The sequence below is a fragment of the Myxine glutinosa genome, chromosome 1 (assembly GCF_964187855.1).
Source record: "Myxine glutinosa chromosome 1, kmMyxGlut1.1, whole genome shotgun sequence".
NCBI classification, from domain to species: Eukaryota; Metazoa; Chordata; class Myxini; order Myxiniformes; family Myxinidae; genus Myxine; species Myxine glutinosa.
Genome location: NC_136261.1, coordinates 240,830,316 through 240,858,027, shown reverse-complemented (window position 1 = coordinate 240,858,027; position 27,712 = coordinate 240,830,316). Strand labels below are relative to the sequence as shown.

The window sequence follows — 27,712 nt, the reverse complement described above, 5'->3', positions numbered from 1 at the left end:
TCCTTTCTTCAGGCCCGTCCTCGGGCCTACAAAACTTTAACTTAGTTTGACACGTAGGTGTAATTCCCTCTACAATTAACCTGACCCTGAGTGTGACAATCTTAAAACACAATAAGTATGTCCCCCTATTGCATTGCACCCTGTCTAACAGACTCAAGCCCACAGCTAACCGAATTACGGAATTGTTCTCAAACTATACATTTACGGTGGGGAGCATTATTTACAGTGACGTTATATTTACAACGCAACCCAGGACCTGTGTTTTTTTCCTTTTTAGGGAACAAGAAAAAGAAATTCCTGTTGGGAGTGAGGAGACAGCACGCATTGCATCGATGCACCAGCACCAATACCACCAAAGCACCACAAAGCACCAAAAGCACCACAAAAGCACCAAAAGCACCACTCGGTGCACAGTCACCACGGTTCATAATAAACACAACAAAACAACTGGTGGTGGTCTTCTCTTTTTCTGCTGGGCCGATGTTCTTCCCGACGTCTTCTGGCTTCATGCGGCCTACTTGGAAATAATAAAAAGCACAACTTGTGTTCATTTTTATTTAGGGCCTCAGGGGCCAACTAAGGGTGGTCCACCTGTTTGGCATAGGTGCCACCTTACCGAGGTCTGCAAGCTAGATTCCCTGGCCACCATGGCCGGTCTCCAACAGAGGTGCCCTGCCCCAGAACCTGGGGTCCATCAAGTGGTACTTGGCCGCAGAACAGCGGTCCATAAAGTGGTACATCAACGCAATGCATGCTGGTTCTGAGAATCTCGTGCGCACAATGGCCATCTCACGCACGCTCCCCTCGGTCCCAATGGCGCACAGGTCCTCAAGTGGGAGACAAAAGGGGGGAAGACAAATGAGCGAGGGGTAAGGTCACAAGGGTACACATCAATAAAGGCAATGCAGGGTGAAGTGCGTATGGAGAGCGAAGTGAGAAAAACTCGTCCCTACCGTACGTCACCCCCCCTGTCACCTACACTACCCTTGCTCTTACCCCATATTTACAACAATTTACACCTTTACAAATCCGTCGCTACTGTCACGTCTTCCCCTTATTTCCCATACCAAATTCGTCTCCACAATCCCACTATCCAAAATTTGCCATCATCAATTCATCATCAATCCTCATAAGGAGGAAGAGATGGAACATCAAGCACAATGTCACACCCACGTCATGATGCGTCTCACATTCCAAACATCTGCACAATAAATAATTAAACATGGCATGGTGCGGAGTACCTGTCACCTCAGGTGAGTGGATGCAGATGGTGCGAGGAGACTCCAATCCTAACTATCCTCTAAATGACTTTAACACACTTTACACTACCCAGGGTCTTTCCCTGCCAATCCATTGGCCAACTTACACTATGGGTTCTAAAAACCAATTCCCATTGACCAAACTGTGGTGCTTCTCAATTTGGGGTCTCACTCCCCCGATTCATCTCCCGGTGCCCTTGCACAATTTCTGGGCTGTGACGTGTAGCTCTCCCAGCAGGTCTACCCAACTGCACACCTCCACCACTGTAGTTGCCACCCGAGCTTACCTGCTCCTCACCCTAACCTATCTAGCTGGGGAAGGCCCCTCCTGGCTCTGTCACCCCACTCGGTGCCCTCTGGCACTGGGCTACCCGGGTCCGTTCTCCGGATCCTCGGGCCCCATCCACAAAAACTCTACCGGCTCCCAGAGCCCACCTGCGGCCTCACCTGGCCGACATCCTCACAGTGGTGGAGTGCCCAAACCAACTACACACACTAACAGGCTACACGCCCAGCCATTTCCACAACACTAATGCACCCATCCAATCACCATTCTTCCACCCGCACCACAGATGCCAATATCCAACCACAATTTACCTATACCCTCTACCTAACACTTACACTACCCGCCCCGGGTATTCGTGATGGGGGTCCACTCTTCCCCCATTCACACCATCGCACCATCCACTCCACTCCATTGTTTCCACCATGCTCACTCCACGACCATCCATTCCAATACTCCATTTATTCCACACTACCATTCTCCATACCTGTTGTTGCACACCTGTGCACTCACACCTGGTGCCACCTGCACCCTCCTCCTCTTCCTGGACCATTGGGTCAAAACAATACACAATCACCTTCACTCACTCATACACTGCTCCACACACCTGTTCAGTTGCACACCTGTGCAATCACACCTGTTCAATCCTCAACCACACGGCATCATCTCATCTAACTACTCCCCTCTGAAACTTGCGCTTCCCAGTCGCCCCTTTAAACTATTGCGCTCCCACGTCATTATAATCCACACTAATCTACCTGCGTCCCCACTACAGGTATCCTTGTCACTAACTAATCTTAACGTTGCCTAATGTCATCTTCTAGGGCCCTACACACAATATCCTAACCCACCCGGGCTAGTTTTCACTGCCATACACCCCATAATATAGTGCTCCTTTGCCCCCCCATCTGTGAGGGATGACAGAGTTGCCATCCCACCACATCGGGGAGGTCCTACTATCAATTTGGCACACCAAATTTCAGCCAATCAAAAATTTTGCCAATCATCTGCCAATCACTGTACCATCATCAAATTTTGCTTTTTTTCTAATTTCGGGGCCAAAACACTATCCTCATCACCCGTATACTTATTAGATCCTCTCGGTGCGCCAATTCCCTTCTAAAGCTCGGCTTCGTACAGCCGAGCAATGAACGCGGGTTCTTTGGTGCCGGCGGCTGGATGCGTCCGGCACTCGGTGCAGGGACGGGGGCTCACCCGTGCCGAGATCCCATGCACCACCTCGGCGCGGAGCCATCCAATTGCCAGATCTCGACCTGCCGGAACGTCTCAATAAAAAGTGGTCGCCATGACGACCCTTCCTATCGGGCTGCCCGCTCCGCCTAGTGGAGCCCGGACGCGGCCGTTCCAAGCGAGGCACAGCGTGGATCGCGTACGGCGGTCCTTTCGAACCCGCCGTGGCTCGGATCCCCGCTGGTTCTCGCGGCACGCGAAGCCCGGCGCGCACCGAGGGCCCGATTCGGCTATAAGTCGCTCTAACCGCTAACCCGGTTACCGTCGATGCCTCACCTGCATGCTCACACGCATACGCTACCCCTTTCTTGCCCATACATCCAGCTGTTCCCATGCTCCTTGTCGTACCTTCTCCAACACACCCAGGTACACTCATTCCACTCACAGCCTTGGTCACACACCTGACCACCGAACACTTTGGCACACATTCGTTGTTCGCACACCTCACCAACACACCTCTTCGCGCCCCTTCCTCGGTCACCTCCTCTGTGACAATCACAGGTGTGCTTTCACTCGCACACCCAACCACGTGCCTCACGACCAACTCAAGTGTGCATTCCCACACACGCTCTACCATTCCAGGTGTGCATCCTTCCATTCCAGGTGTACATCCTCGCTCGCCTGTCACAACCAACTCACGCTCCATGTCACTCTCACTACTTTCACCTCCACTCTCGGTCGCACACTCACCCTTACTCTCGACAGCGCACTCTTTCCTCATGCACCTGTCCGTTACACACCTTTCTCGCGCATCCTCTTGCGCACACTCTTTCGTTACTTCCTCCGTAACACTTACCACACCGCGCTTCCATGTACCCCCTCGCACACGCTCTTCGACCAACTCACTCTTGACGGCACACTCTCCCGTTACATCCTCTGTAACACTCCTCACTACGCGCTTCCGTGTGCTTCCTCGCACACGCGCTACGACCGACTCACTCTCGACAGCACACTCACTCATTGGCATGCACTTTTTCCTCACACACCCCATGGTCGGACATTCTCGCACACCTCGTTTTTCGCACACCAGACCTGTCGCACACTTCACCAACGGCCTCTCACGAACACCCGGGTCCACAACAACCCCCAAGCCGACTGAAGCTCCCCTCGCATCATGTACATTTCCGATTATATCGCCACTCACCTTGGCACCTCTTCGTCGCACCTCTTCTGCCACCTGCAAACTCTTTATTTAGTTAGCGAGCATGACATCACGATTTGAGCACCGACCTTGTACATATTCCGTCACCTCTTCCTGGATTTCTCTTTTAGTTTCTGTCCGTCTCTTCTTAATTTCACTCACCCCCCTCTAACACCTCCTTTAACTTTTGCTTCACCTCTTTTATTCCCCGGTGCGTCTCCTCAAGTTCATCCTCTAAGGCTACCGTGACCGTCTCTATGTGCATCCTCACCTGCCGGTCCTTTGTCTCCATTACCTCTGTCACCTCGTCCAACCTCATTGTCAGTCCCTCACGTACCATCTGACATTGCCTCTGTGTCGCTATTAATTCATTTTTAATGTCCTTTTGTGTCGCTTTTAAACCCCCTATTACCGCTGTGTTCCTTTGAACCTGCTCCACTAACTCCGTCTGTCCCTCTGTCAGCTGTTCCACCTCCTCCGTCAGATCTTCTATTCCCCCTTGTAACTTTGCCGTCCCATTTCTCACCTCTTTCTCCATACGCTTCTCACCTCGCTTTACCTCCTCGCGTAGCCCCGAAACCTCCTCACCTACACCTCGTCGTATCCCCTCTTTCATCTCCTCCATCTCTTTTGTAGATGCCACCCTCATCTGTCCCAATTCATCCCTCTGAGCATCCAGTTTACTTTCTAACCCGATTTGCACCTCCTCTATCTGGTTCCCCATTCGTTTGATTTCCCTGGCAGATTGTTCCCCTATTTCCCGCAATTTGTCTTCCATCCTATTTTCTAACCCCATTAACCCATTTTTCACCTCTTTTATCCCGTTGTCTAACCCCTCAAAATTATTGTCTAACTTCCCAAATTTCTTGTCTAACCCCTCAAAATTATTGTCTAACTTCCCAAATTTCTTGTCTAACCCCTCAAAATTATTGTCTAACTTCCCAAATTTCTTGTCTAACCCCTCACCGGTACTCCTCGCTTCGTCCCTCATTGCCCCCAATTGCTCACTCTGAGCCCTCGCTTCGTCCCTCATTACCCCCATTTGGCCCTCCAATCGCTCACTATTCTTGTCCATAAGGGCCTTCATTTGGATCATAAAGAGATTCCAATCCACCAGTGGCGCTGCTACGGTCGCGGGTGCGGCTAAATTTGGCGCCACAATAACCATGTGCGCGAGGCCGCCATTTTGTGCACCTGATACACCCTCAACCACCTCATTGCTCTCCTCCTCCCTTTCTTCCCCTAAGTCCTGGGTTACCCCTAACCCGTCTATCTCCCCCACCGACATCCGATCGCCTTGATTGTCCATGGCGCGATCTCAAAATTCGGGTTTTATAAAACAAAATTTCGGCAGCTCGTAATTTTGACCAAAAATTTTTTTTCTACACGTTTTAAAAATTTGGTTCGGGCCTCGTATCCCACTCCTAGACACCAATTGTTACGGACGCGGTTAAGATGTTATTATGGGCCGAGCGGATGGTCAACCGCGACCGTTACAGGATCCCCGATTGGCCCGACTCCCCCAACGTTGACCAGATCGCACCACAGATATTCAATTTGGAAACCTCTAAAGCGACCGAAAGAGAAGGAAGAGAGAAGAAGACAGAGTACGGAGGAATAACAGGATTTATTATACACACAAGCAAAAAGAAGGAGCGATCAAAGTTATTTACAAGCAATGGATGGAAGAAGCAGTCACACAGTGAATCGTTAGCTTATACTAGTCGATTTACTTAACCCCAGGACAACGATTAGGACAGACGACGTTCACACTTACACGGGGGATATTGCAGGCAGGTATGGCTTGAGGATGGATGGTTGTTTTGGGAGGCAATGGAGGGTCCAGCGTGGATTGCTGCCTGGCGCGTCCTTTTCGTGGCCTGCCTTAGCTGCCCCCTTAGCTGCAGCGCAGCTGGTCGCACGATGGCTCGCACACACCTGCTCGTTCAGGCGTCTTCCTTCTCCCCAGCAACCACGAGCGACAGCAAGCAAGAGGACGGGGTCAGAGCAAGAGGGTGGAGTGCGTCCCGCGGCGGCTTATATTGGTTTCTCACCGAACCTTCGCGCACTTTCTCGGGGGTTCCCGCTCCGCCCTCTCTTAGCCAAACCCCTTGTTCTGGGTTGGATGAGCGGGGCCGACTTACTCCTCCCCCCTATGACGAGGGGGGCGACCCATCTTCTCTCGGCACTCCCCTTGTTCGTAATGGCCGCAAATGCCAAAAACCGGTCAGCACCGGTCAGCACCGGCCACCTCCCCTCCCCTGTCCTTTCCTCTGCCCCCGTTGACTTCCGTTTCCGGTCTTGCTGGCGAGGGTTCGTTTATTCTCAGCTCTCCATGCTATACATCGAAATCGAAGTTAAGTAATTGTTCCCATTTGTATTTTCGTTATAACTATTTATTTTATGGTGTATATATTGTCTCCCGACGAAGATTTTCGGTGCAAATCTTTCATACCTGTATTGAAAATCGTGTTAATTCGGGTCGTGTTTTGAGGCCTTGTAGTTGTACAGTGAACACTGTACAACCTTGAGGCTTTGTTTTTCTCTCAGCGGTCTGTGTTTTTGTGATCCAATAACTTTCGTTCTCTGTTTTCCCAATCTTTTCACCCCATAGCCCTCTTCCTTGTGTAAATTACAACTCAAAAAAATCCAAAAAAAAAACATTTCCTTCTCTGTTCTCATTCGTTTATTCATTCTTATTCGTTCGGTCGTTCGTTCTTCGACCACGTGTTTCTCCCACATTTCCCCAGATAGATTGTCAAATTTCAACTCGTTATTTTATCGTCCATGCGTTATTGTTTTGATTATAGTTACTTTTGGTTTGAATTTCCTGTAACTTGTAATTATTTAATCGTGTTCTGCTCCTCGTGTGCGGCCTTGTAGTTGTACCCCCGTCGGTGTTTGTTATCTTAATCGTGTTTTGCTTGGCTCTTAGTTTTTTTCCCTTCTACCCCGAACATAATACTCTGTCTAACGTTCTAAATCCCCACCTCCCCCCCCCCCCCCACCCCCAAAAACCAAACAAACAAAAAAAAAACCAAAAACATTTATTTTCCTTTCTCCACGTGTACTGTTGACTCATCCTGTATTTTCTGTCCAGGTGTGCTGTTCGCCCCGCCCCCCATTAACTCCTTGCCATCCACCGTTTGCCCTTCACGTGACTCGTGGTGGTCCCTCTCGGCTCTCCCCCCGTTGGTATTTTTGTGCACATAAGATTGTTCACGGTTCTGTTTAAATATTATTTAAATATGTATAACCTTTCCCCTTCAGTGTTTTACTCAGTGGTATTTTACAACACGCTGTTTTTCTTCCTATTTAAAAGGCTTTTCTCAATTTGCTCTCCAACTCATTCCACCTCAAAAAAAATAAATTCAATATCTTATACGTCTCCATCACTACATGGTCTAAATTCACATTCATTCCATCCCTCCTCCATCATTCTGAACCGGATTGCTAACTTGAAAATCACAACAAACCCAATTTGTTTTCAATGTTCGTCTTTCATTAATCATCCACTTTCTAAACTCCCCTCTTGCCCCTCCCATCCAAATCCCTCCCCTTGCACCTACACTCCTAAACTCCCCCCTTGCCCTGCCACTCTTAAACTCCCCCCCTACCCCTCCACTCCTGAACTCCCCCCTTGCCCTTCCACTCCTGAACTCCCCCCTTGCGCTTCCCCTCCTAAACTCCCCCCTCAATCCTCCCCTTCAAAACTCCCCCCCAACCCCTCCCATTCAAATCTCCCCCCATACCATTCCTCTCCAATTCTCCCTCCTCCCCCCTCCTCCTCAAAGCTGCCTCTTCCCCACTTCGTCTCCCTTCTATCTCATACCTCCACCCCCCCCCCAACCTTCTTCTTTCCTCTGCCCCCCCTCAAACAACCCCTCTCTGTGCCTCATCCCTTCACCTTCAAACCTTTCATCCTCCTCATCCTTCCCTTTCTTGGAACTCTTCTGCAATCGCTGACACACTAACAACTGCTCTCCCTACCTCCCTTCATCTTACCCTACTCCTCCCCTCCCCTGTCCTGTACCCGATGCTCCCCCTCTCTCTTCATTAACGGTATGGACCTCAAACATCCGGGGCCTTCGCTCAAACCTGACTGATCTCTCCATACAGGTTGCTTCTGACAATCCAGACTTGATCTGCTTAACAGAGACTTTCCTCCTTCAAGATGTCTCTGATTCCTTAATATCTCTTCCTGGTTACTCCCTCCTCCGGTATGATAGACCTGAGCCTCGGCCTGGTGGTGGTGTGGCTATCTTTATCAAAAACTCTCTTCCTCACTCTCCTTGCACTGCCCTCTCTCCTCCTCACCCCCAGGAGTACCTCTGGCTACGGCTTCCTCTCCGCTCCCACCTTTTGTTCATATGTGTTCTGTACCGTCCCCCAAACAGTGATGACTCCATCTACATTTCACTGTCTGACAACATGGACCAACTTCTATCCACTCATCCCAACTCTCTCTTCCTCATATGTGGTGACTTCAATTGTCATCATGCCACCTGGTTGGGTGTGGGTTCCTCTCTCACCAGTCATGGCACCTCAGCAAAGGACTTCTGTGACTCACTGGGATTGACACAATCTGTCAATTTCCCGACCCGGATCTCAGCCAATGGAGTATCTTCTCTTCTAGACTTGGTTATGACTAACTTCCCTGCTAATGTCTGCTGCTCTTCTTCTGCTCCAATCGGCTCTTCTGATCATGTGCTTGTCAAAGTGGACATCTCTCTGGCCATTCTCAGAGAGCCTCCTCAGCGCCGACGAGTCTGGCATTTCACTCAGGCCGACTGGGACGGTCTTCAAGCAGCCTTTCAATCGTCTGGATTGGTCTCCCATCTCCACTGCCTCTGACATCAATTCTTCCTGGGAATTCTTCCAAAGCAAACTGATCTCTCTCATGCACAGATTTATCCCATCTCGCCTTCAGTTGTCTTACCCTTCCTCCCGTCCATGGTACACTGAATCTTGTGGTGAGGCAGTTGCCCTGAAACAACTTGCCTTTGCCTCTTGGAAGGCTAATCCAACTGAAGGAAATCTCAGTTCCTTCCACCAAGCTCGGAACAAGTGTGTGTCTACCCTCAGGAGTGCCAGGAAGCACTATCTCTCCTCACTCAAGAATGAACTCTCAAACCTGTCTCCTTCCTCCAAATCCTGGTGGCGTCTGGTCAAATCCGTTTCTGGTGTTTGTTCCCCCTCCATCCCCTCCCTTACCTCAAATGGCCACACAGTTGACATCGCACGTGACAAAGCCGAATGCCTCAACTCTGTGTTTGCCTCAAAATCCTTAGTCCCAAACCCATCTCTCTCTGTTCCCACCTTTCCCAGTCGAACCAAACTGCTCCTGGACTCTGTGACCTTCTCTCCTGACAAGGTGGAGGAGTTTTTGTCAAACCTCGACTCTGATTCTGCAACTGGACCAGATGGCATCAGCCCACGGGTCCTAAAATCCTGCTCTGCCGCTCTATCTCACCCTCTCTCTGTTCTTTTCACCCTATCTTTTGCTCAAGGTCATCTGCCAGCATCCTGGAAATCAGCAAACATTACCGCTTTACACAAAAAAGGTGCAAAAACAGATCCTTGCAACGACAGACCAATCAGCCTGCTCCCAATTATCAGCAAAGTCATGGAATCCATCATTGCTTCGGATATGAAATCTTTCCTCTTCTCCAATGGCTTGATCTCTGATCATCAATTTGGTTTCAGACCAGGTCACTCTACTCTGGACATGCTGCTTCTGCTGTCTCAACAATGGATGGAGGTCCTCAATGCCAAACAGGAAATCAGAGCTGTCTCCCTTGACATTTCACGTGCCTTCGATACGGTCTGGCACCCAGCTCTGCTCACCAAACTCTCCTCCTATGGTATCCATGGAAATCTCCATGCATGGCTTGCGGACTTCCTCTCTGGTCGTAGTCAACGTGTGGCCCTGAATGGATTTCTCTCATCTCCCCTTCCCGTTCAGGCTGGAGTTCCCCAAGGCAGTGTGCTGGGCCCTGTGCTTTTTCTGGTCTTTATCAATGATCTCTCCGACTCTCTGGAAATTCCTCTGTATATCTTTGCGGATGACTCCACTCTCTGCCGCTCCATTCCTCTTCCCTCAATCGGCAGTCTGCAGCCTCCTCACTCTCTGAAGACCTGGACAAAATCACAGACTGGTCAAACATGTGGAACATGTCTTTCAATCCTGACAAATCTCACACTCTTACTATGTCTCTCCGAAAAGATCGACTGGACAACCCTCCCATCTACTTTCTCAACAATCCTCTCCAAGAAGTTCTGTCGCTCAAGCTTTTGGGTCTCACCATCTGCCATGATCTTTCTTGGGAAAACCACATTTCCAAGCTGGCCTCCAAAGCCAGTCGCCGACTGGGCATCCTCCGTCGTGCGAAGTCCTTCCTAGGCACACCTGAGCTCCTCACCACATACAAGGCTTTCATCCGCAGCTCAATGGAATACTGTTCTCCCCTATGGGCTGGTGCTCCTGCCTCACACCTGGCTCGGCTTCACGCTGTTGAATCCAAAGCTTTCAGAATCATTGGAATCTCCCGCGATGAAGCTATCTCTGAGGGCTTTTCACTCACTCACCGCAGGCAGGTAGGTGGTCTTTCTGTCTTCTACCGACTCCTCTCCGGCCTTGCTCCCCCAGCTCTCTCTGTGCTCTGTCCCCCAAATATTCCTACAGGTCGCACAAGATCTGCCAGCCACCCTCTGATGGTTAAACTGCCGAAATCTCGGCTCTCTGCTCACCTTCACTCCTTCATTCCTCTTTTCTCCCGCCTCTGGAACAAACTCCCACACTCACTTCAATCACACTCCTCCCTCCAGGTCTTCAAAACAGCTGTTCACCACCATCTCTTATCTTCCCCCATCCAAAACCTTGATCTTTTCTACCCCCACTAATTCACCCCAGATCCACCTTGTTTGAAATTCCAACTTCTTTCCTGGAAGTCTTGGCAGTGTCCATATGTTTTATACCTCTCCCACCCACCCCCCTTCCCATGCCTCGCCCCCAAAGCCCTCTCCCTCCCACAGTTCTCTCGATGTCTCCATGTCTCTCGGTCCCTGCTCTCAAATGTTGTGTTTGTGTCCTTCCCCCTCTCTCCCCATCTTGTCTACCGCTCCCGATGTTATTTGTTTTGTGGGTCTGTTTGTCTTTCTGTGTGATTAATGTTCGCTCTTTCACGAGCCTCGATCTTGTATGCAAAAAAACAGAAAGAAAAAAAAGCAGCTGCAGGTAATGCACCGTCACGTTGCACAGCAGTTCAGTACTGCAATAAACGGTTGCTGTCAAAGCTCAAGTGGGGGAATCCCTGGCACTTGAGCTGCCATGGATCATCGGAGGGGCCTACGCTTTATTTCGTTTGATGCAATGCAGAGTCAATCTAGTGGGAAACACATATTTAGCCTACATAGAATAAGGAAATAAACTATTTAAAAAGATATATCGTGGCCTGTGTGTAAGTTTCATGGAATTAACTAGGAGGACGGCTGCGACCATTATTTACATTACGAGACACCCAACAAAACCATACTTTTCACATTCGTTACACTTTCTCCAAAATTGTTACACTTCTCAAATTCGTTACTATATATATATATATATATATATATATATATATATATATATATATATATATATATATATATATATATATATATATATATATATATATACATATATATATATATATATATATATATATATATATATATATATATATATATATATATCTATATATATATAATAAAATTAAAAAGTACAATATTACCCTTTTCAATCAACCTGAAATAGTAGAAAAATTGATTTACTCATTTCAGATTTTACAAACAATAACAATCTATTCCTTTTTAACTTTAACCCTTACCAGTACTCCTTCAGATCCCCAAACATGGCATTTTACATGTTGATGGAAACATTTTGTGAAGTGATTATTGGGTTCATTTATCATCCATTTGCTCTTTCATTGTCAGACGAAATGTAGCTTTTATTTTGATGGAGTGAGTAATCTTTGTCCATCAATGTAAAAGGCATGACCGTTACTTGCCTTTGAATTGCATTTTAATTGATGGTTGAAAACTGTTACATGAGTTTTCTACACAGATTTTGGCTGTATAGCCATGATTATAATGAAATTCTCATTACAGTAATCTGAATAAAAGTAGCTATTACACCTCATTAACTAGCAAAATCTTATTGCGAGCTTATAAATTAGCCTATTCGTCATGCATTGTATTTTTATTTCAATTTGATTGTCAAATGCATATAAAACAAGAACGGCACTCAGTTGAGAGCATACCGTTGCCTAGTTGGCCATATCACTCAATGATGAAGAATCACTTTAAAAATTATACTAGCTGGATCCGGATATGGATCTTCACCAAAATTGAATCGATTCTTCCTTGTCCAACACACAACCTGTCCAACAAGTTTCGTCAAAATCCATCCATAACTTTTTGAGATATCCTGCTCTGTATCGTTTTTGGCCCTATCTCCCAACGGTGAAGAAACACTTTAAAATTTCAATAATTTAAATATCCGAATCCATATTCAGATCTTCACCAAAATCGGATCTATTTGTCCTCGTTAGACACCCAACCGGTCCACCAAGTTTCGTTCAAATCCGTCCACAACGTTTTGAGATTTCCTGCTATGTATCGTTTTTGGCCTGATCTCCCAATGGTGAAGAATCATTTTTAAAATTCTAATAGCCGGATCCGAATCCGGATCTTCACCAAAATCTAATCATTTCGTCGTTGTCACACACGCTACATCTCTGCCAAATTTTGTCTGAATCCGTCCACAACTTTTTGAGATATTTTGTTCACAAACGGATAGACAGACAAACGGACAGACAGGGGTGAAAACATAATCTCCATCCACCTTTGGTGGCGGAGGTAATAATAAGATGCAAGGAAAACAAGTCATTTGTGGCTGTCAAGTTGCTTACCATTTGATTTGTTTTAATCTCTCCTTTATTCTTGCTTTTTTGCCTACTCCATCTTTCTAAAGCTTAGGATTCCACCACTAAGCATTATCCTAAATTGGCACCAGAAAGAGAGGAGATAGAGTATTCTCCAATTCCCACCCAAACTGCCCTCCCTCCCTGTTTCCACCCTAACCCAACTCTTACTTACCATCAATACGGGACTTTTGAAATCATGTGATCTGCCCCACAATGCTTTCTGTGCATATGCAGAAACCCCTAGCAACAGCGGCCCCCGGAGCATGCTAACATATTTTGTGTGTGCGAGCGAAGGATTGTAACCTAAAATAGCTCAACAAGCTCCTAAAATAAGTCGAAAACAAGTAAAGGTACATTCAAAGTACACCGCCCCCATGCCAAATAATTAAATATCCCACAGCGCGGCATTGCCAGGGCACCTCTGGTGCCCGACAATACCGCAGTGCAGCTCATAGAGAGTGCATTGGGAGGGAGAGGTGTACAATAATTGATTGATTAATTGCATAATTAAAATCAATAAAAGATTATCATAAAATATTTTCTTAATCAATTGGCTAATAGCATAACTACACCACTAGTGCTTCATCCGAAGATGTATCTTTTAGAAATTTAATTAAATACGTCATTAATAAAAAATTAAATAATGAATTGATTAATCAATAAATAATTAATCAATGAAATGATTCATCAATAAATCAAAAATATCCTTCATGGCCACATCACCTGGTCACTGTCATGTCCAAATATTAGCTTACTAGCTCAAAAGGTGCCTGAGATATTGCCCAGATGAGAAAGAAAATAAATAAATGATTAATAATGAAAATAAATAAATAATAATCATAAAAAATTAAATAGTTAATCAATTGGCTAATAGAATACATAAGCCACCACCATTTCATCAAAATCTGTAACTTAAAAAAAAAAAAAAAAGTCATTAATCAAATAATTAAATAATTAATCGATTAATTAATTAATTGATTCATCAATAAATCAAAAATAGCATTTGCAGCCAAATCACTTGGTCATTGGCATGTCCAAATATCAGCTTCCTAACTCAAAAGGTGCCAGAGACAATGGCCATAAGAGAAAGGAAATGTATAAGTACTTAATTAATCGCTAATAATTAAATAACTCATCAATTATTTGATTAATCAAAAAACAAAAAATAGTGTTTTTGAGAAAGTACTTACTCACTATTGTGCCGAAATTTCAGCTTCCTCGCCCAAAAGATGGTTGAGATATCGCCCGGACAAACAAGAAAGAAAGAAAGAAAGAAAGAAAGCAGGCAAGCAAGACAACAAACAAGCAGAGTGAAAGCTGCGTACTCCCTTTCAGCGTGCGTCACTGTCGAGCCCCATTCGGTGCCGGGCAATGACGTTTTGCAGTGCCTGGAGAGTGGAGATGGCATAGGAAAGGAGCGGTGTACAATACTTGGGAAAGTATTGGAGAGAACGGGGTGTGCCTATGCACAATGAAGGAGTTGGAGAACTTTCTCAACTAACTCAAAGGACTGAGATTGTACAGTTGCCCGTAGTTCAGACTCCGGATGATGTGGGCCAATGCAAAGCCCAAACTGTAGATGGGTTTATGCTATGCAAACCTTCCACCTTTGGGGAGTGCGTTCTGTGAACATGGCAGGCTTGGTAATATATTTAATGGACATTGCTGTGCGTCATTAGGCTCATTACCAACAAAGTAATAGTTGTCAATTCTTCGAGAATGGACGACTTGGACGTATTCATGACATGAAAATGCACAAAGCTTGTGCCAGCTACATTTATTTACCTGAGAGCTAGGTGCATCAGGCATACTTTCCTGGGGGAAGCACTAAATCTGCTTTGGGTGCTTCTTAACAGCAACGAGAAGGTCATATCTGGGGCTTGTAAATGCACAAAGTAAGTTTAAAATCAACTTTTAAAATTATATTATTATTAATCATTAGGGGGAAGGATGAGAGTGTGAGCTGTGAGAGCTATATGATAGCTGTTATAAATATATTGCTTGTCTAGTTCTGGGGCCACAAGGGAAACTAGAGCAAAATCGGTGGCATGCCATTGCAAATCCCCACTCTTCCCACCTAAAGGAAAGTTAAAAGATGTCAAAACATTCCACCAGGAATGACCCAATATCAAATTTTGAGTTTTAAAAAACCTGTTTTGACCCTTCCGACCCTTAGTTACCACCCTCTCGGGTATGAACCAGTGCTCAAATCCCCAAAAATGGCTAGATATTTCATGCATCACCAAATGTTGATTGCATGTACAATGTTTCATTTTTAAAAACGAGAACGGCACTCAGTAGAGAGCATACCTACGCCTGGTGAGCAACTTACGTTTTGTATCTCAGAGTAGACCAGAAAATCACAATACAGAATCGCATTTAATCAAAATCAATCACAGGAATCACCATAGGTCCAGTCTTTCATAAGCTGATCTACCCCTCGGTTTTGGCCATATCACTCAATGGTGAAGAATCACTTAATAAATTATACTAGCTGCATCCGGATCCGGATCTTCACCAAAATTGAATCGATTCTTCCTTGTCACACACACAACCTGTCCAACACCTTTCATCCTAATCCATCCATAACATTTTGAGATATCCTGCTATGTATCGTTTTTGACCCAATCTCCCAATGGTGAAGAATCACTTAAAAAGTTATAGTAGCCGAATCCGGATCTTCACCAAAATCTAATCATTTCGTCCTTGGCACATACACTACATCTCTGCCAAATTTAGTCCGAATCCATCCACAACGTTTTGAGATATCTTGTTCACAAACAGACAGCGAGATAGATAGACAGACAAACAAACAAATGAAAAATCACTCATAGAGTGACACTTGGCAAAATAGAACAAAGTAGCATGGCAGTCAATGGAGCATCCTTTTGACCTCAAAAATAATTAGTGGTTGAATTCAGTGACGTGATATGCAAACCATCTTCAAAGTTTAAGTTAATCGGATGAAAATTGTCATTTTTTGAAATTCGGCCTATGTTGACGTTTTGGCCTATGTTGACCTCAAAAATTGTTGGTGGTTGCTTTCAGTAAGGTGATATGAAAATCTTTTTCAAATTTCAAGTCAATCAGATGAAAATTGAGGATTTTAGAAATTTGAAAAAATTGGTTGACCTTGGCCTATGTTGACCTTTTGACTGAAGCTAATCTAAAAAATAGATGGTGGTTGAATTCAGTTAGCCGTTATGCAAATCCTCTTCAAATCTCAAGTGAATCGGATGAAAATTGAGGATTTTAGAAATTCAAATAAAAGTGGTTGACCTTTGGCCTACGTTGACCTTTTGGCCCACGCTGATCTCAAAAATAGTTGGTGGTTGAATTCAGTAAGCCGATATGTAATTGGTATTCAAATTTCAAGTCAATCGGATGAAAATTGAGGATTTTAGAGATTTGAAAAAAGTGGTTGACCGTTGGCCTACGTTGACCTTTTGGCCCACGCTGATCTCAAAAATAGTTGGTGGTTGAATTCAGTAAGCCGATATGTATATCCTATTCAAATTTCTAGTCAATTGGATGAAAATTGAGGATTTTAGAAATTTAAAATGGTTGTTGACCTTTGGCCTATCTTGACCTTTTGGCCTATGCTGATCTCAAAAATAGTGGGTGGTTGAATTCAGTTTGCCGATATGTATATCCTCTTCAAATTTCAAGTCAATCGGATGGAAATTGAGGATTTTAGAAATTTGAAAAAAGTGGTTGACCTTTGGCCTATGTTGACCTTTTGACCCCAAAAATATAGAGCATTTTGTCGGACCACGGACTCTACCATTTGGTAAAGTTTCGTGCAGATCGGTTTAAAATCATGTCCTGTAGGCAAGTTCAAGTGAGCGGACAGACAAACAAACACACACACAAACAAACACATACACAAACCAGAGTGAGCAACATACTTGCAAAAAAAAAAAAAAAAAATGTTTTTGGCAAGTAACAAACAGACAGACAGACAGGGGTGAAAACATAACCTCCATCCACCTTTGGGGGCGGAGGTAATTAAAAAAATGTTTTAAAATGTGCCCGTAATTGCATTTTTGCATTTTTGTTGATAATTTTTTGCATAATTGCATTTTTGGTGATCTCTCGAGATCTTGCCGGCGACGGCACATTTTTTGAAGCTGTACACGTTCTCCACATTTTCGAAGTTGGGTAAATGTTCACAATTGTATTTTGTCAAAACTGTATTTGTCTTTTGGTGTGTGAACCTATAGTGTGTCCCAAGGAAGATTCTCTGTGTTAATCTTTCATAAATTAATCGTTCCTGTTTGCCCCACGTGCGCAGCCTTGAAGCTTGAGGCTTTCCCCGTCATAGTTTGTTCACTTAAGTTCCTTCCTTCGCTGTTTTTGCTTTGTTCTTAGATTTTTCCCTTCTCCCCCGAACCTCCCCGAACATCTACTCTTTGTCTAACGTTTTAACCCCCCCCCCCCCCAAAAAACAAAAAAACAACAAAAAAAAAACATTTATTTCCCTTTCTCCACATGTGCTGTTGTCTAATCCTGTTCTTCTGTCCACGAGCGCTCTCGCCCCGCCCCCATTATCTCCTTGCCTTCCACCTTTTGCCCTGTTCACGTGACTCATGGTTGTCCCTCTACGCCCTCTCCCCGTTGGTATTTTTGTGAATATTAGATTGTTCTTCACGGTTCTGTTTAAATATGTTTAAACTTTCCCCTGCAGTGTTTTATTCAGTGGTATATTACAACACGCTGTTTTTCTTCCTATTTAAAAGGCTCTTTTCAATTTCCTCTTCAACTCATTCCACTTCAAAAAAAAATTCAATCTCTTATAATTCTTCCTCAATACATGCTCGAAATTCACATTCATTCCACCCCTCCTCCATCGTTCTGAAACGGATCGCTAACTTGAAAATCACAATAAACCCAATTTGTTGTAAATGTTCATCTTTCATTAATAATCCACTTTATAATCTCCCCCCTTGCCCCTCCCCTCCAAATCTCCCCCCTTGCTTCTCCCATCCTAAACTCCCCCCCTGCCCTTCCCCTCCTAAACTCTCCACTCGCCCCTCCCCTTCAAAAGTCCCCCCCAACCTCTCCCCTTTAAATCTCCTCCCCTACCATCCCTCTCCAATTCTCCCCCCTCCCCCCTCCTACTCAAAGCTGCCTCCTCCCCACATCGTCTCCCTTCTATCTCATATCTCCACCTCCCCCAACCATCTACTTTCCTCTGCCCCACCCCCCCTTAAACAACGCATCACTGTGCATCAACGCATCACCATCAAACCTTTTGTCCTCCTCATCCTTCCCTTTCTTGTAACTCTTCTGTAATCTCTGACACACTAACAACTGGAAATCAGAGCTGGTCCTCAATGCCAAACAGGAAATCAGAGCTGTCTCCCTTGACATATCACGGGCCTTTGATACGGTCTGGCACCCAGCTCTGCTCACCAAACTCTCCTCCTATGGTATCCATGGAAATCTCCATGCATGGCTTGCGGACTTCCTCTCTGGTCGTAGTCAACGTGTGGCCCTGAATGGATTTCTCTCATCTCCCCTTCCTGTTCAGGCTGGAGTTCCCCAAGGAAGTGTGCTGGGCCCTGTGCTTTTTCTGGTCTTTATCAATGATCTCTCCGACTCTCTGGAAAATCCTCTCTATCTCTTTGCTGATGACTCCACTCTCTGCCGCTCCATTCCTCTTCCCTCAGATCGGCAGTCTGCAGCCTCCTCACTCTCTGAAGACCTGGACAAAATCACAGACTGGTCAAACAAGTGGAACATGTCTTTCAATCCTGACAAATCTCACTCTCTTACTATGTCTCTCCGAAAAGATCGACTGGACAACCCTCCCATCTACTTTCTCAACAATCCTCTCCAAGAAGTTCTGTCGCTCAAGCTTTTGGGTCTCACTATCTGCCATGATCTTTCTTGGGAAAACCACATTTCCAAGCTGGCCTCCAAAGCCAGTCGCGACTGGGCATCCTCCGTCGTGCGAAGTCCTTCCTCGGCACACCTGAGCTCCTCACCACATTCAAGGCTTTCATCCGCAGCTCAATGGAATACTGTTCTCCCCTATGGGCTGGTGCTCCTGCCTCACACCTGGCTCGGCTTCACGCTGTTGAATCCAAAGCTTTCAAAATCATTGGAATCTCCCGCGATGAAGCTATTTCTGAGGGCCTTTCACTCACTCACCACAGGCAGGTAGGTGGTCTTTCTGTCTTCTACCGACTCCTCTCCGGCCTTGCTCCCCCAGCTCTCTCTGTGCTCTGTCCCCCAAATATTCCTACAGGTCGCACAAGATCTGCCAGCAACCCTCTGATGGTTAAACTGCCGAATTCTCGGCTCTCTGCTCACCTTCACTCTTTCATTCCTCTTTTCTCCCGCCTCTGGAACAAACTCCCACACTCCCTTCAATCCCTCTCCTCCCTCCAGGTCTTTAAAACAGCTGTTCACCACCATCTCTTATCTTCCCCCATCCAAAACCTTGATCTTTTCTACCCCCACTAATTCACCCCAGATCCACCTTGTTTGAAATTCCAACTTCTTTCCTGGAAATCCTGGCAGTGTCCATATGTTTATACCTCTCCCACCCCCCCCCCCCCCTTCACATGCCTCCCCCCCAAAGCCCTCTCCCTCCCACAGATCTCTCGATGTCGACATGTCTCTCGGTCCCTGCTCTCAAATGTTGTGTTTGTGTCCTTCCCCCTCTCTCCCCATCTTGTCTACCGCTCCCGATGTTATTTGTTTTATGTGTCTGTTTGTCTTTCTGTGTGATTAATGTTCGCTCTTTCACGAGCCTCGATCTTGTATACAAAAAACAAAAAACAAAAAAAAATGCTCTCCCTTCCTTCCGCTCTCATCCTTCAACTGACCCTACCCCTCCCCTCCCCTGTCCTGCATCCGATGCTCACCCTCTATCATTAATGGTATGGACCTCAAACATTCCGGGCCTTCACTCAAACCTGATTGATCTCTCCAAATCAGCTTGCTTCTGACAATCCAGACTTGATCTGATTAACAGATACTTTCCTCCTTCAAGATGTCTCTGATTCCTTAATATCTCTTCCTGGTTACTTCCTCCTCCGGTATGATAGACCTGAGCCTCGTCCGGGGGGTGGGGTTGCTATCTTTATCAAAAACTCTCTTCCTCACACTCCTTGCACTGCCCTCTCTCCACCCCACCCTCAGGAGTACCTCTGGCTACGGCCTCCTCTCCACTCCCACCTTTTGTTCATATGTGTTCTGCACCATCCTCCAAACAGTGATGACTCCATTTACATGTCGCTGTCTGACAACATGGACCAACTTCTATCAACTCATCCAAATTCTCTCTTCCTCATATTTGGCGACTTCAACTGTCATCATGCCAGCTGGCTGGGTGTGGGTTCCTCTCTCACCAGCCATGGCACATCAGCAAAGGACTTCTGCGACTCATTGGGACTGACACAATCTGTCAATTTCCTGAACTGCATCTCAGTCAAAAGAGTATATTCTCTTCTAGACTTGCTTATGACAAAGTTCCCTGACAAAATGTCTGTTGGTTATGACATTGGTTATGACAAAATATCTGTTGCTCTTCTTCTGCTCCAATCGGTTCTTCTGATCATGTGCTTGTTAAAGTGGACATCTCTCTGGCCATTCTCAGAGAGCCTCCTCAGCGCTGACGAGTCTGGCATTTCACTCAGGTTGACTGGCACGATCTGCAAGCAGCCATCAATCATCTGGAATGGTCTCCTATCTCGACTAACTCTGACATCAATTCTTCCTGGGAATTCTTCCAAAGCAAACTGCTCTCTCTCCTGCACAGATTTATCCCATCTCATCTTCAATTGTCTTACCCTTCCTCCCGTCCATGGTACACTAAATCTTGTGGTGAGGCAGTTTCCCTGAAACAACTTGCCTTTGCCTCTTGGAAGGCAAATCCAACTGAAGGCAATCTCAGTTCCTTCCAGCAAGCTTGGAACAAGTGTTTGTCTACCCTCAGGCGTGCCAGGAAGCACTATCCCTCCACACTCAATAATGAACTCTCAAACCTGTCTCCTTCCTCCAAATCCTGGTGGCGTCTGGTCAAATCCGTTTCTGGTCCTCTCTGGTCGTAGTCAACGTGTGGCCCTGAATGGATTTCTCTCATCTCCCCTACCTGTTCTGGCTGGAGTTCCCCAAGGTAGTATTCTGGGACCTGTGCTATTTCTGGTCTTCATCAATGACCTCTCCGACTCTCTGGAAAATCCTCTCTATCTCTTTGCTGATGACTCCACTCTCTGCCGCTCCATTCCTCATCCCTCAGATCGGCAGTCTGCAGCCTCCTCACTCTCTGCAGACCTGGACAAAATCACAGACTGGGCAAACAAGTGGAACATGTCTTTCAATCCTGACAAATATCACACTCTTACGATGTCTCTCCGAAAAGACCGACTGGACAACCCTCCCATCTTCTTTCTGAATAATCCTCTCCAAGAAGTTCTGTCACTCAAGCTTTTGGGTCTCACTATCTGCCATGATTTTTCTTGGGAAAACCACATTTCCAAGCTTGCCTGCCAGTTGCCGACTGGGCATCCCCCGTTGTGTGAAGTCCTTCCTTGGCGCACCTGATCTCCTCACCACATACAAGGCTTTCATCCACAGCTCAATGGAATACTGTTCCCCCCTCTGGGCCGGTGCTCCTGCCTCACACCTTGCTCGGCTTCACGCTGTTGAAACCAAAGCTTTCAGAATCATTGGAATCTCTTGCGATGAAGCTAACACCAAGGGCCTCTCACTCACTCACCACAGGCAGGTTGGTGGTCTTTCTGTCTTCTACCGACTCCTCTCCGGCCTTGCTCCCCCAGCTTTCTCTGTGCTCTGTCCCCCAAATAGTCCTACAGGTCACACAAGATCTGCCAGCAACCCTCTTATGGTTAAACTGCCAAAATTTAGGCTCTCTGCTCACCTTCACTCTTTCATTTCCCTTTTCTCCCGCCTCTGGAACAAACTCCCCACTCCCTTCAATCCCACTCCTCCATCCAAGGCTTTAAAACAGCTGTTCACCACCATCTCTTATCTTCCCCAATCCAAAACCTTGATCTTTTCTACTCCTGCTAATTCACCTCAGATACACTTTTTTGAAATTCCTACTTCTTTCCTGGAAGTCCTTGCAGTGTCCATATGTTTTATACTTGTCCTCCCTCCCCCCAAGCCCTCTCCCTCCCACAGTTCTCTCGATGTCCCTGCTCTCAAATGTTGTGTTTGTGTCCTTCCCCCTCTCTCCCCATATTGTCTGCCGCTCCCCTTATTTTGTGTTTTATGTGTCGTTTTGAATTTTTGTGTGATTAATGTTAGCTCTTTCACGAGCCTCGATCTTGTATTCCAAAAAAAACAATTACAAAAAGTTTTAATTAAAACAAAAGCCGCGTCGATGTTACACAATGCCTAGATGCAGCTGTGCCTATAACGTCGATGTTATTGGCACAGGACATTCCTATTGATTCGATTACTTGATGTTATTTTTGTGCAAAGTGAAAATATATCTCGGCAATTTCCCGTGTGTGGCGACGAATTTTTAATATATCTCGGCATTTTCCCGTCTTATTTCAGGCGGTGTATGACTGACCATGCCGCGATTTAAAAAAAAAATATCTCGGCAATTTGCCGTGTGTGGCGACACGTGAACGAAGCTATGCTCCTCTCTCCACATTATTGTGACGACGTATAAATTAAATATTTCATCGTGACGATTGTCATCAAATGGACGAATTTTTAATATATCTCGGCATTTTTCCGTCTCTTATTTCGGGCGGTGTATGACTGACCATGCCGCGATTAAAAAAAAATAAATCTCAATGGACTTGAAGTTACAGGCCTTTGAGAATTCATTTCGTTCTATAAAGGGCAACTTTCATCGGATTTTCTTCCCGTTTTTTTTCAACCGAGTCTAAAACTATGTTAGCGACTGTGAAAAATGAAATGACATATCGAATTTGATTTGAAATAAAACTGTGTGAGAGAGGAAGACACCACGGGCCTACAAAACAGGCCTCAAAGCTATGCGAGTTAATATAATGGTGGATATTTGTTTATATCCTGACAATCCTGACAATCCTGAATCCTGTCTTTCAATCCTGACAAATCTCATACTCTTACAATGTCTCTCTGAAAGGACCGACTGGACAACCCTCCCATCTACTTTCTCAACAATCCTCTCCAAGAAGTTCTGTCGCTCAAGCTTTTGGGTCTCACTATCTGCCATGATCTTTCTTGGGAAAACCACATTTCCAAGCTGGCCTCCAAAGCCAGTCGCCGACTGGGCATCCTCCGTCGTGCGAAGTCCTTCCTTGGCACACCTGAGCTCCTCACCACATACAAGGCTTTCATCCGCAGCTCAATGGAATACTGTTCCCCCCTCTGGGCTGGTGCTCCTGCCTCACACCTTGCTCGGCTTCATGCTGTTGAGGCCAAAGCTTTCAGAATCATTGGAATCTCCTGCGATGTAGTCAACGCCGAGGGCCTTTCACTCACTCACCGCAGGCAGGTTGATGGTCTTTCTGTCTTCTACCGACTCCTCTCCGGCCTTGCTCCCCCAGCTCTCTCTGTGCTCTGTCCCCCCAATATTCCTTCAGGTCGCACAAGATCTGCCTGCAACCCTCTTATGGTTAAACTGCCAAAGTCTAGGCTCTCTGCTCACCTTCACTCTTTCATTCCCCTTTTCTCCCGCCTCTGGAACAAACTCCCCCACTCCCTTCAATCCCACTCCTCCCTCCAGGTCTTTAAAACAGCTGTTCACCACCATCTCTTATCTTCCCCCATCGAAAACCTTGATCTTTTCTACCCCCTGTAATTCACCCCAGAGTCCTTGCAGTGTTCATATGTTTTATTCCTCTCCCACCTCCCCCCAAGTCCTCCCGATGTCCCTGCTCTCAAATGTTGTGTTTGTGTCCTTTCCCCTCTTCTCCCTCTCTTTTGTGTCCTTCCCCCTCTCTCCCCATCTTGTCTGCCACTCCCCTTGTTTTTTGTTTTGTGTGTCGGTTTGCCTTTTTGTGTGATTAATGTTAGCTCTTTCACGAGCCTCGATCTTGTATACAAAAAAAATTAAAAAAAATAAAAAAAAATAAAAAAATATGAAGCCTCTCCCAAAATGGGTGGAGCTATGGTTCCCAGAATGGGTGGAGCTTTGAGGTTTTGTCTTCTCTGCAAGAACAAGAAGAAGAAGAAGAAGAAGAACAAGAAGAAGAAGAAGAACAACAACAGCAGAGGGCACTCTATGACCAGCGTCTGCGACGCGGCAAAAAAATCTCGTTTTGACTACTTCAGGGCCCTATTTAAAAAGGCGATATTTAACATATTTTAAAAAATTTATGGACGAGTTTTGACAAAACTTGGTTGATGAGTTAGTGAGGCAATAAGAACAAGCCAATTAGATTTTATTTCATGTCCGAATCCAGATCTGACCTATCAGTGGGATACAAAATGTAAAACTGTTCCGCCTGGCTGAGGTTTGTGCTCGACAGGAGGTTTGTGCTCTACCGAGTGCCATTTTCGTATTAACAAGAAATTATAGGAACTAGACATATTTCATCCAATGATATTTCTTGTATTCCCATTATTTTATTGAGTCCACTTTGCATCCAGTAATACAACAGTTATGGTTAACCATTTTGAAATTGCCACTCTTTCGTTAAAATCCTGAAAAGTATGTTTTAAAGACTATTTGGCTTACAGATTTCACCCTAGCCACAGCAAATTAAAAGCACGGAAGTGAGTCACTGAAAAAGCATACACCGCACATGCGTAAAAGGCCTAGTTTGCATTCATACATTTCTAAAGTCCAGTTTTGTGCCTCCTTAAAATGCTTTCCATTATGACTAATCTTAATGAGACAATTCATATCTGAAGCTTTTGGATTTTTGTAGTACAGTAGAAGTTGAAGGAGTTCTGAAAGAATTATTTTTAAATCTCTTCTCTCCTCTTCCTTTATCTCACGTCTCCCCTAGGTACGTGCTACAGCAAAGCAGCTGTTCACCCAAGTGTGTGATCTGCTGCATATCAAAGACGGACAGCTATTTGGTTTGTGCGTGCACACAAGTACGTGAGAACTCCTCCATATAGTTAGTTATCTATGGAAACCTCCCTCTCCTCTCCACCTTAACCCACCCCAATTCTTTGTCTATCTTTCCTTTTCTGCACATCTGTTTCCTTTTCCAAACTTTATTTGCAAATTACAATGAAACTTTTTTGGTGAAGCCATCGTTTGATAAGACATGCATGTTGAAGTGATATACTGTGTGTGGGAAAAGTACATGCCCAGACCAGTGATCGAACCAGGTCCTCCGGAAAGCCGTACCAGAGCTCTACCATCTGAGCTATTTTTTTTTTTTTTTTTTTTTGTATACTGAATCGAGGCTCGTGAAAGAGCTAACATTTATTTCACGAACAAATCAACCAGACAAACAAAATATATAAAAAGAGGGAGCGGAAGACAAGATGGGGAGAGAAGAGAAAGCACACAAACATAACATTTGAGAGCAGGGAGATGTGTGGGAGTGAGAGGGCTTGGGGGGAGGAGGCGTGGGAAAAGGGGGGGGGGGGGGTGGGAGAAGTATAAAACACAAGGACCCCAAGGACTTCCAGGACAGAAGTTGGTATTTCAAAAAAGTGGATCTGGGGTGAAATTAGCGGGGGTAGAAAAGATCAAGGTTTTGGATGGGGGAAGATAAGAGATGGTGGTGAACAGCTGTTTTAAAGACCTGGAGGGTGGAGTGGGATTGAAGAGAGTGAGGGAGTTTGTTCCAGAGGTGGGAGAAAAGAGGAATGAAGGAGTGAAGGTGAGCAGAGAGTCTTGATTTTGGCATTTTAACCATAAGAGGGTTGCAGGCAGTTCGTGTGCGACCTGTAGGAATATTTGGGGGACAGAGCCCAGAGAGAGCTGGGGGGGGGGGGGCGGGCAAGGCCAGAGAGGAGTCGGTAGAAGACGGAAAGACCACCAACCTACCAGCGGTGAGTGAGTGAGCGGCCCTTGGAGTTAGCTTCAACACGGGAGATTCCAATGATCCTGAACGCTTTGGTTTCAACAGCGTGAAGACGAGCTAGGTGTGAGGCAGGAGCACCAGCCCAGAGAGGAGAGCAGTATTCCATTGAGCTGCAGAAGAAAGCCTTATATGTGGTGAGGAGCTCAGGTGTGCCAAGGAAGGACTTTGCACGACGGAGGATGCCCAGTTGGCGACTGGCTTTGGAGGCCAGATTTGAAATGTGGTTTTCCCAGGAAAGATCATGGCAGATAGTGAGATCCAAAAGCCTGAGTGACAGAACTTCGTGGAGAGGATTATTCAGAAAGTGGATTGGAGGGTTGTCCAGTCGGTCTTTTCGGAGAGACATCGCAAGAGTGTGAGATTTGTCAGGATTGAAAGACATGTTCCACTTGTTTGCCCAGTCTGTGATTTTGTCCAGGTCTGCAGAGAGTGAGTAGGCTGCAGACTGCCGATCTGAGGGATGAGGAATGGCGCGACAGAGAGTGGAGTCATCAGCAAAGAGATAGAGAGGATTTTCAAGAGAGTCAGAGAGATCATTGATGAAGACCAGAAAAAGCACAGGGCCCAGAACACTGCCTTGGGGAACTCCAGCCTGAACAGGAAGAGGAGATGAGAGAAACCCATTCAGGGCCACATGTTGACTACGACGAGAAAGGAAGTCCGCCAGCCATGCGTGAAGATTTCCATGGATACCAAAGGAGGAGAGTTTGGTGAGCAGAGTGGGATGCCAGACCGTATGGAAGGCACGTGATATGTCAAGGGAGACAGCTCTAATTTCCTGTTTGGCATTGAGGACCTCCATCCATTGTTGAGAAAGCAGAAGCAGCATGTCCAGAGTAGAGTGACCAGGTCTGAAACCAAATTGATGATCAGAGATCAAGCCATTGGAGAAGAGGAAAGATTTCATATCTGAAGCAATGATGGATTCCATGACTTTGCTGATAATTGGGAGAAGGCTGATTGGTCTGTAGTTGCTAGGATCTGTTTTTGCACCTTTTTTGTGCAAAGCGGTGATGTTGGCTGATTTCCAAGCAGATGGCAGAAACTGGGTGACTCTGACTATCTGGGTGACCCTGACTGAGCATGCAATTGTCCCACACATGATTGCCACTCTCTTTCCATCAATGCTTCTGGGGCACTTTGCTGCCAACCATAGGAGCACCAACACATATATCAAAAGTAATTTTCCCACATATATCAATTTAATTATTTAATCCTGTTCAGTAAACTAATTGCATGTTAAAGTTATCCCAAAAAGATGACACAAATAGCTTTAGGTTAATTTTGTATCTTCAATGAGCAATAAGTTTTTGAACCAAAATGAGGAATTTTTTGATCAAAATTGGAAAATTGTTATACATATGACACACACACACACACATATATATATATATATGATTTGATGGGAAGTAAATCAGAAAGCTAATTGTTAATAAGAGATCGGTGCTGGATGTTTACTCATACAAAATTTCAGTACGTAACTTCAAATAAAATAAATAGTGCTTTGTTTTGATGAACATACATTCTGTGGACTGGTCATTGTGCAAAAATGCATAACAGGGCTCCCCTGTAGCTTCTCCCCCAAAGGTGGTGAAAAGACCAAAAAAAAAGGCCACCTGTTGTTTATCATGTGTGAGCAGAACCTACCACATCCGCATTCCCAAATGCACCGAAAAACCAAATACAGGACCATTCCCAGCATGACATCTCACCAAACATTACAGTCAGTGCATTTGGAGAAAAACACATAGGTAGTGATGGGTGAATGTAAGGTGTCACAAAGCCCAAGGTTCTTTAATAACAATGTCAAACAAGCAGTTGGGAGTGCTCAAACCTGCATTTATTTA

The 27,712-nt window shown here is 45.5% G+C and overlaps 1 protein-coding gene across 1 annotated transcript in view; it reads left to right on the top strand.

The window, feature by feature from the left end:
* FRMD6 (FERM domain containing 6) overlaps nt 1-27,712 on the top strand; it is a gene marked incomplete in the record, with an annotated part of 358,089 nt that overhangs the window by 45,919 nt on the left and 284,458 nt on the right. The window contains 1 exon segment of the mRNA XM_078785433.1: nt 24,831-24,921. Within this exon segment, the coding sequence (XP_078641559.1) occupies nt 24,831-24,921 (91 nt within the window).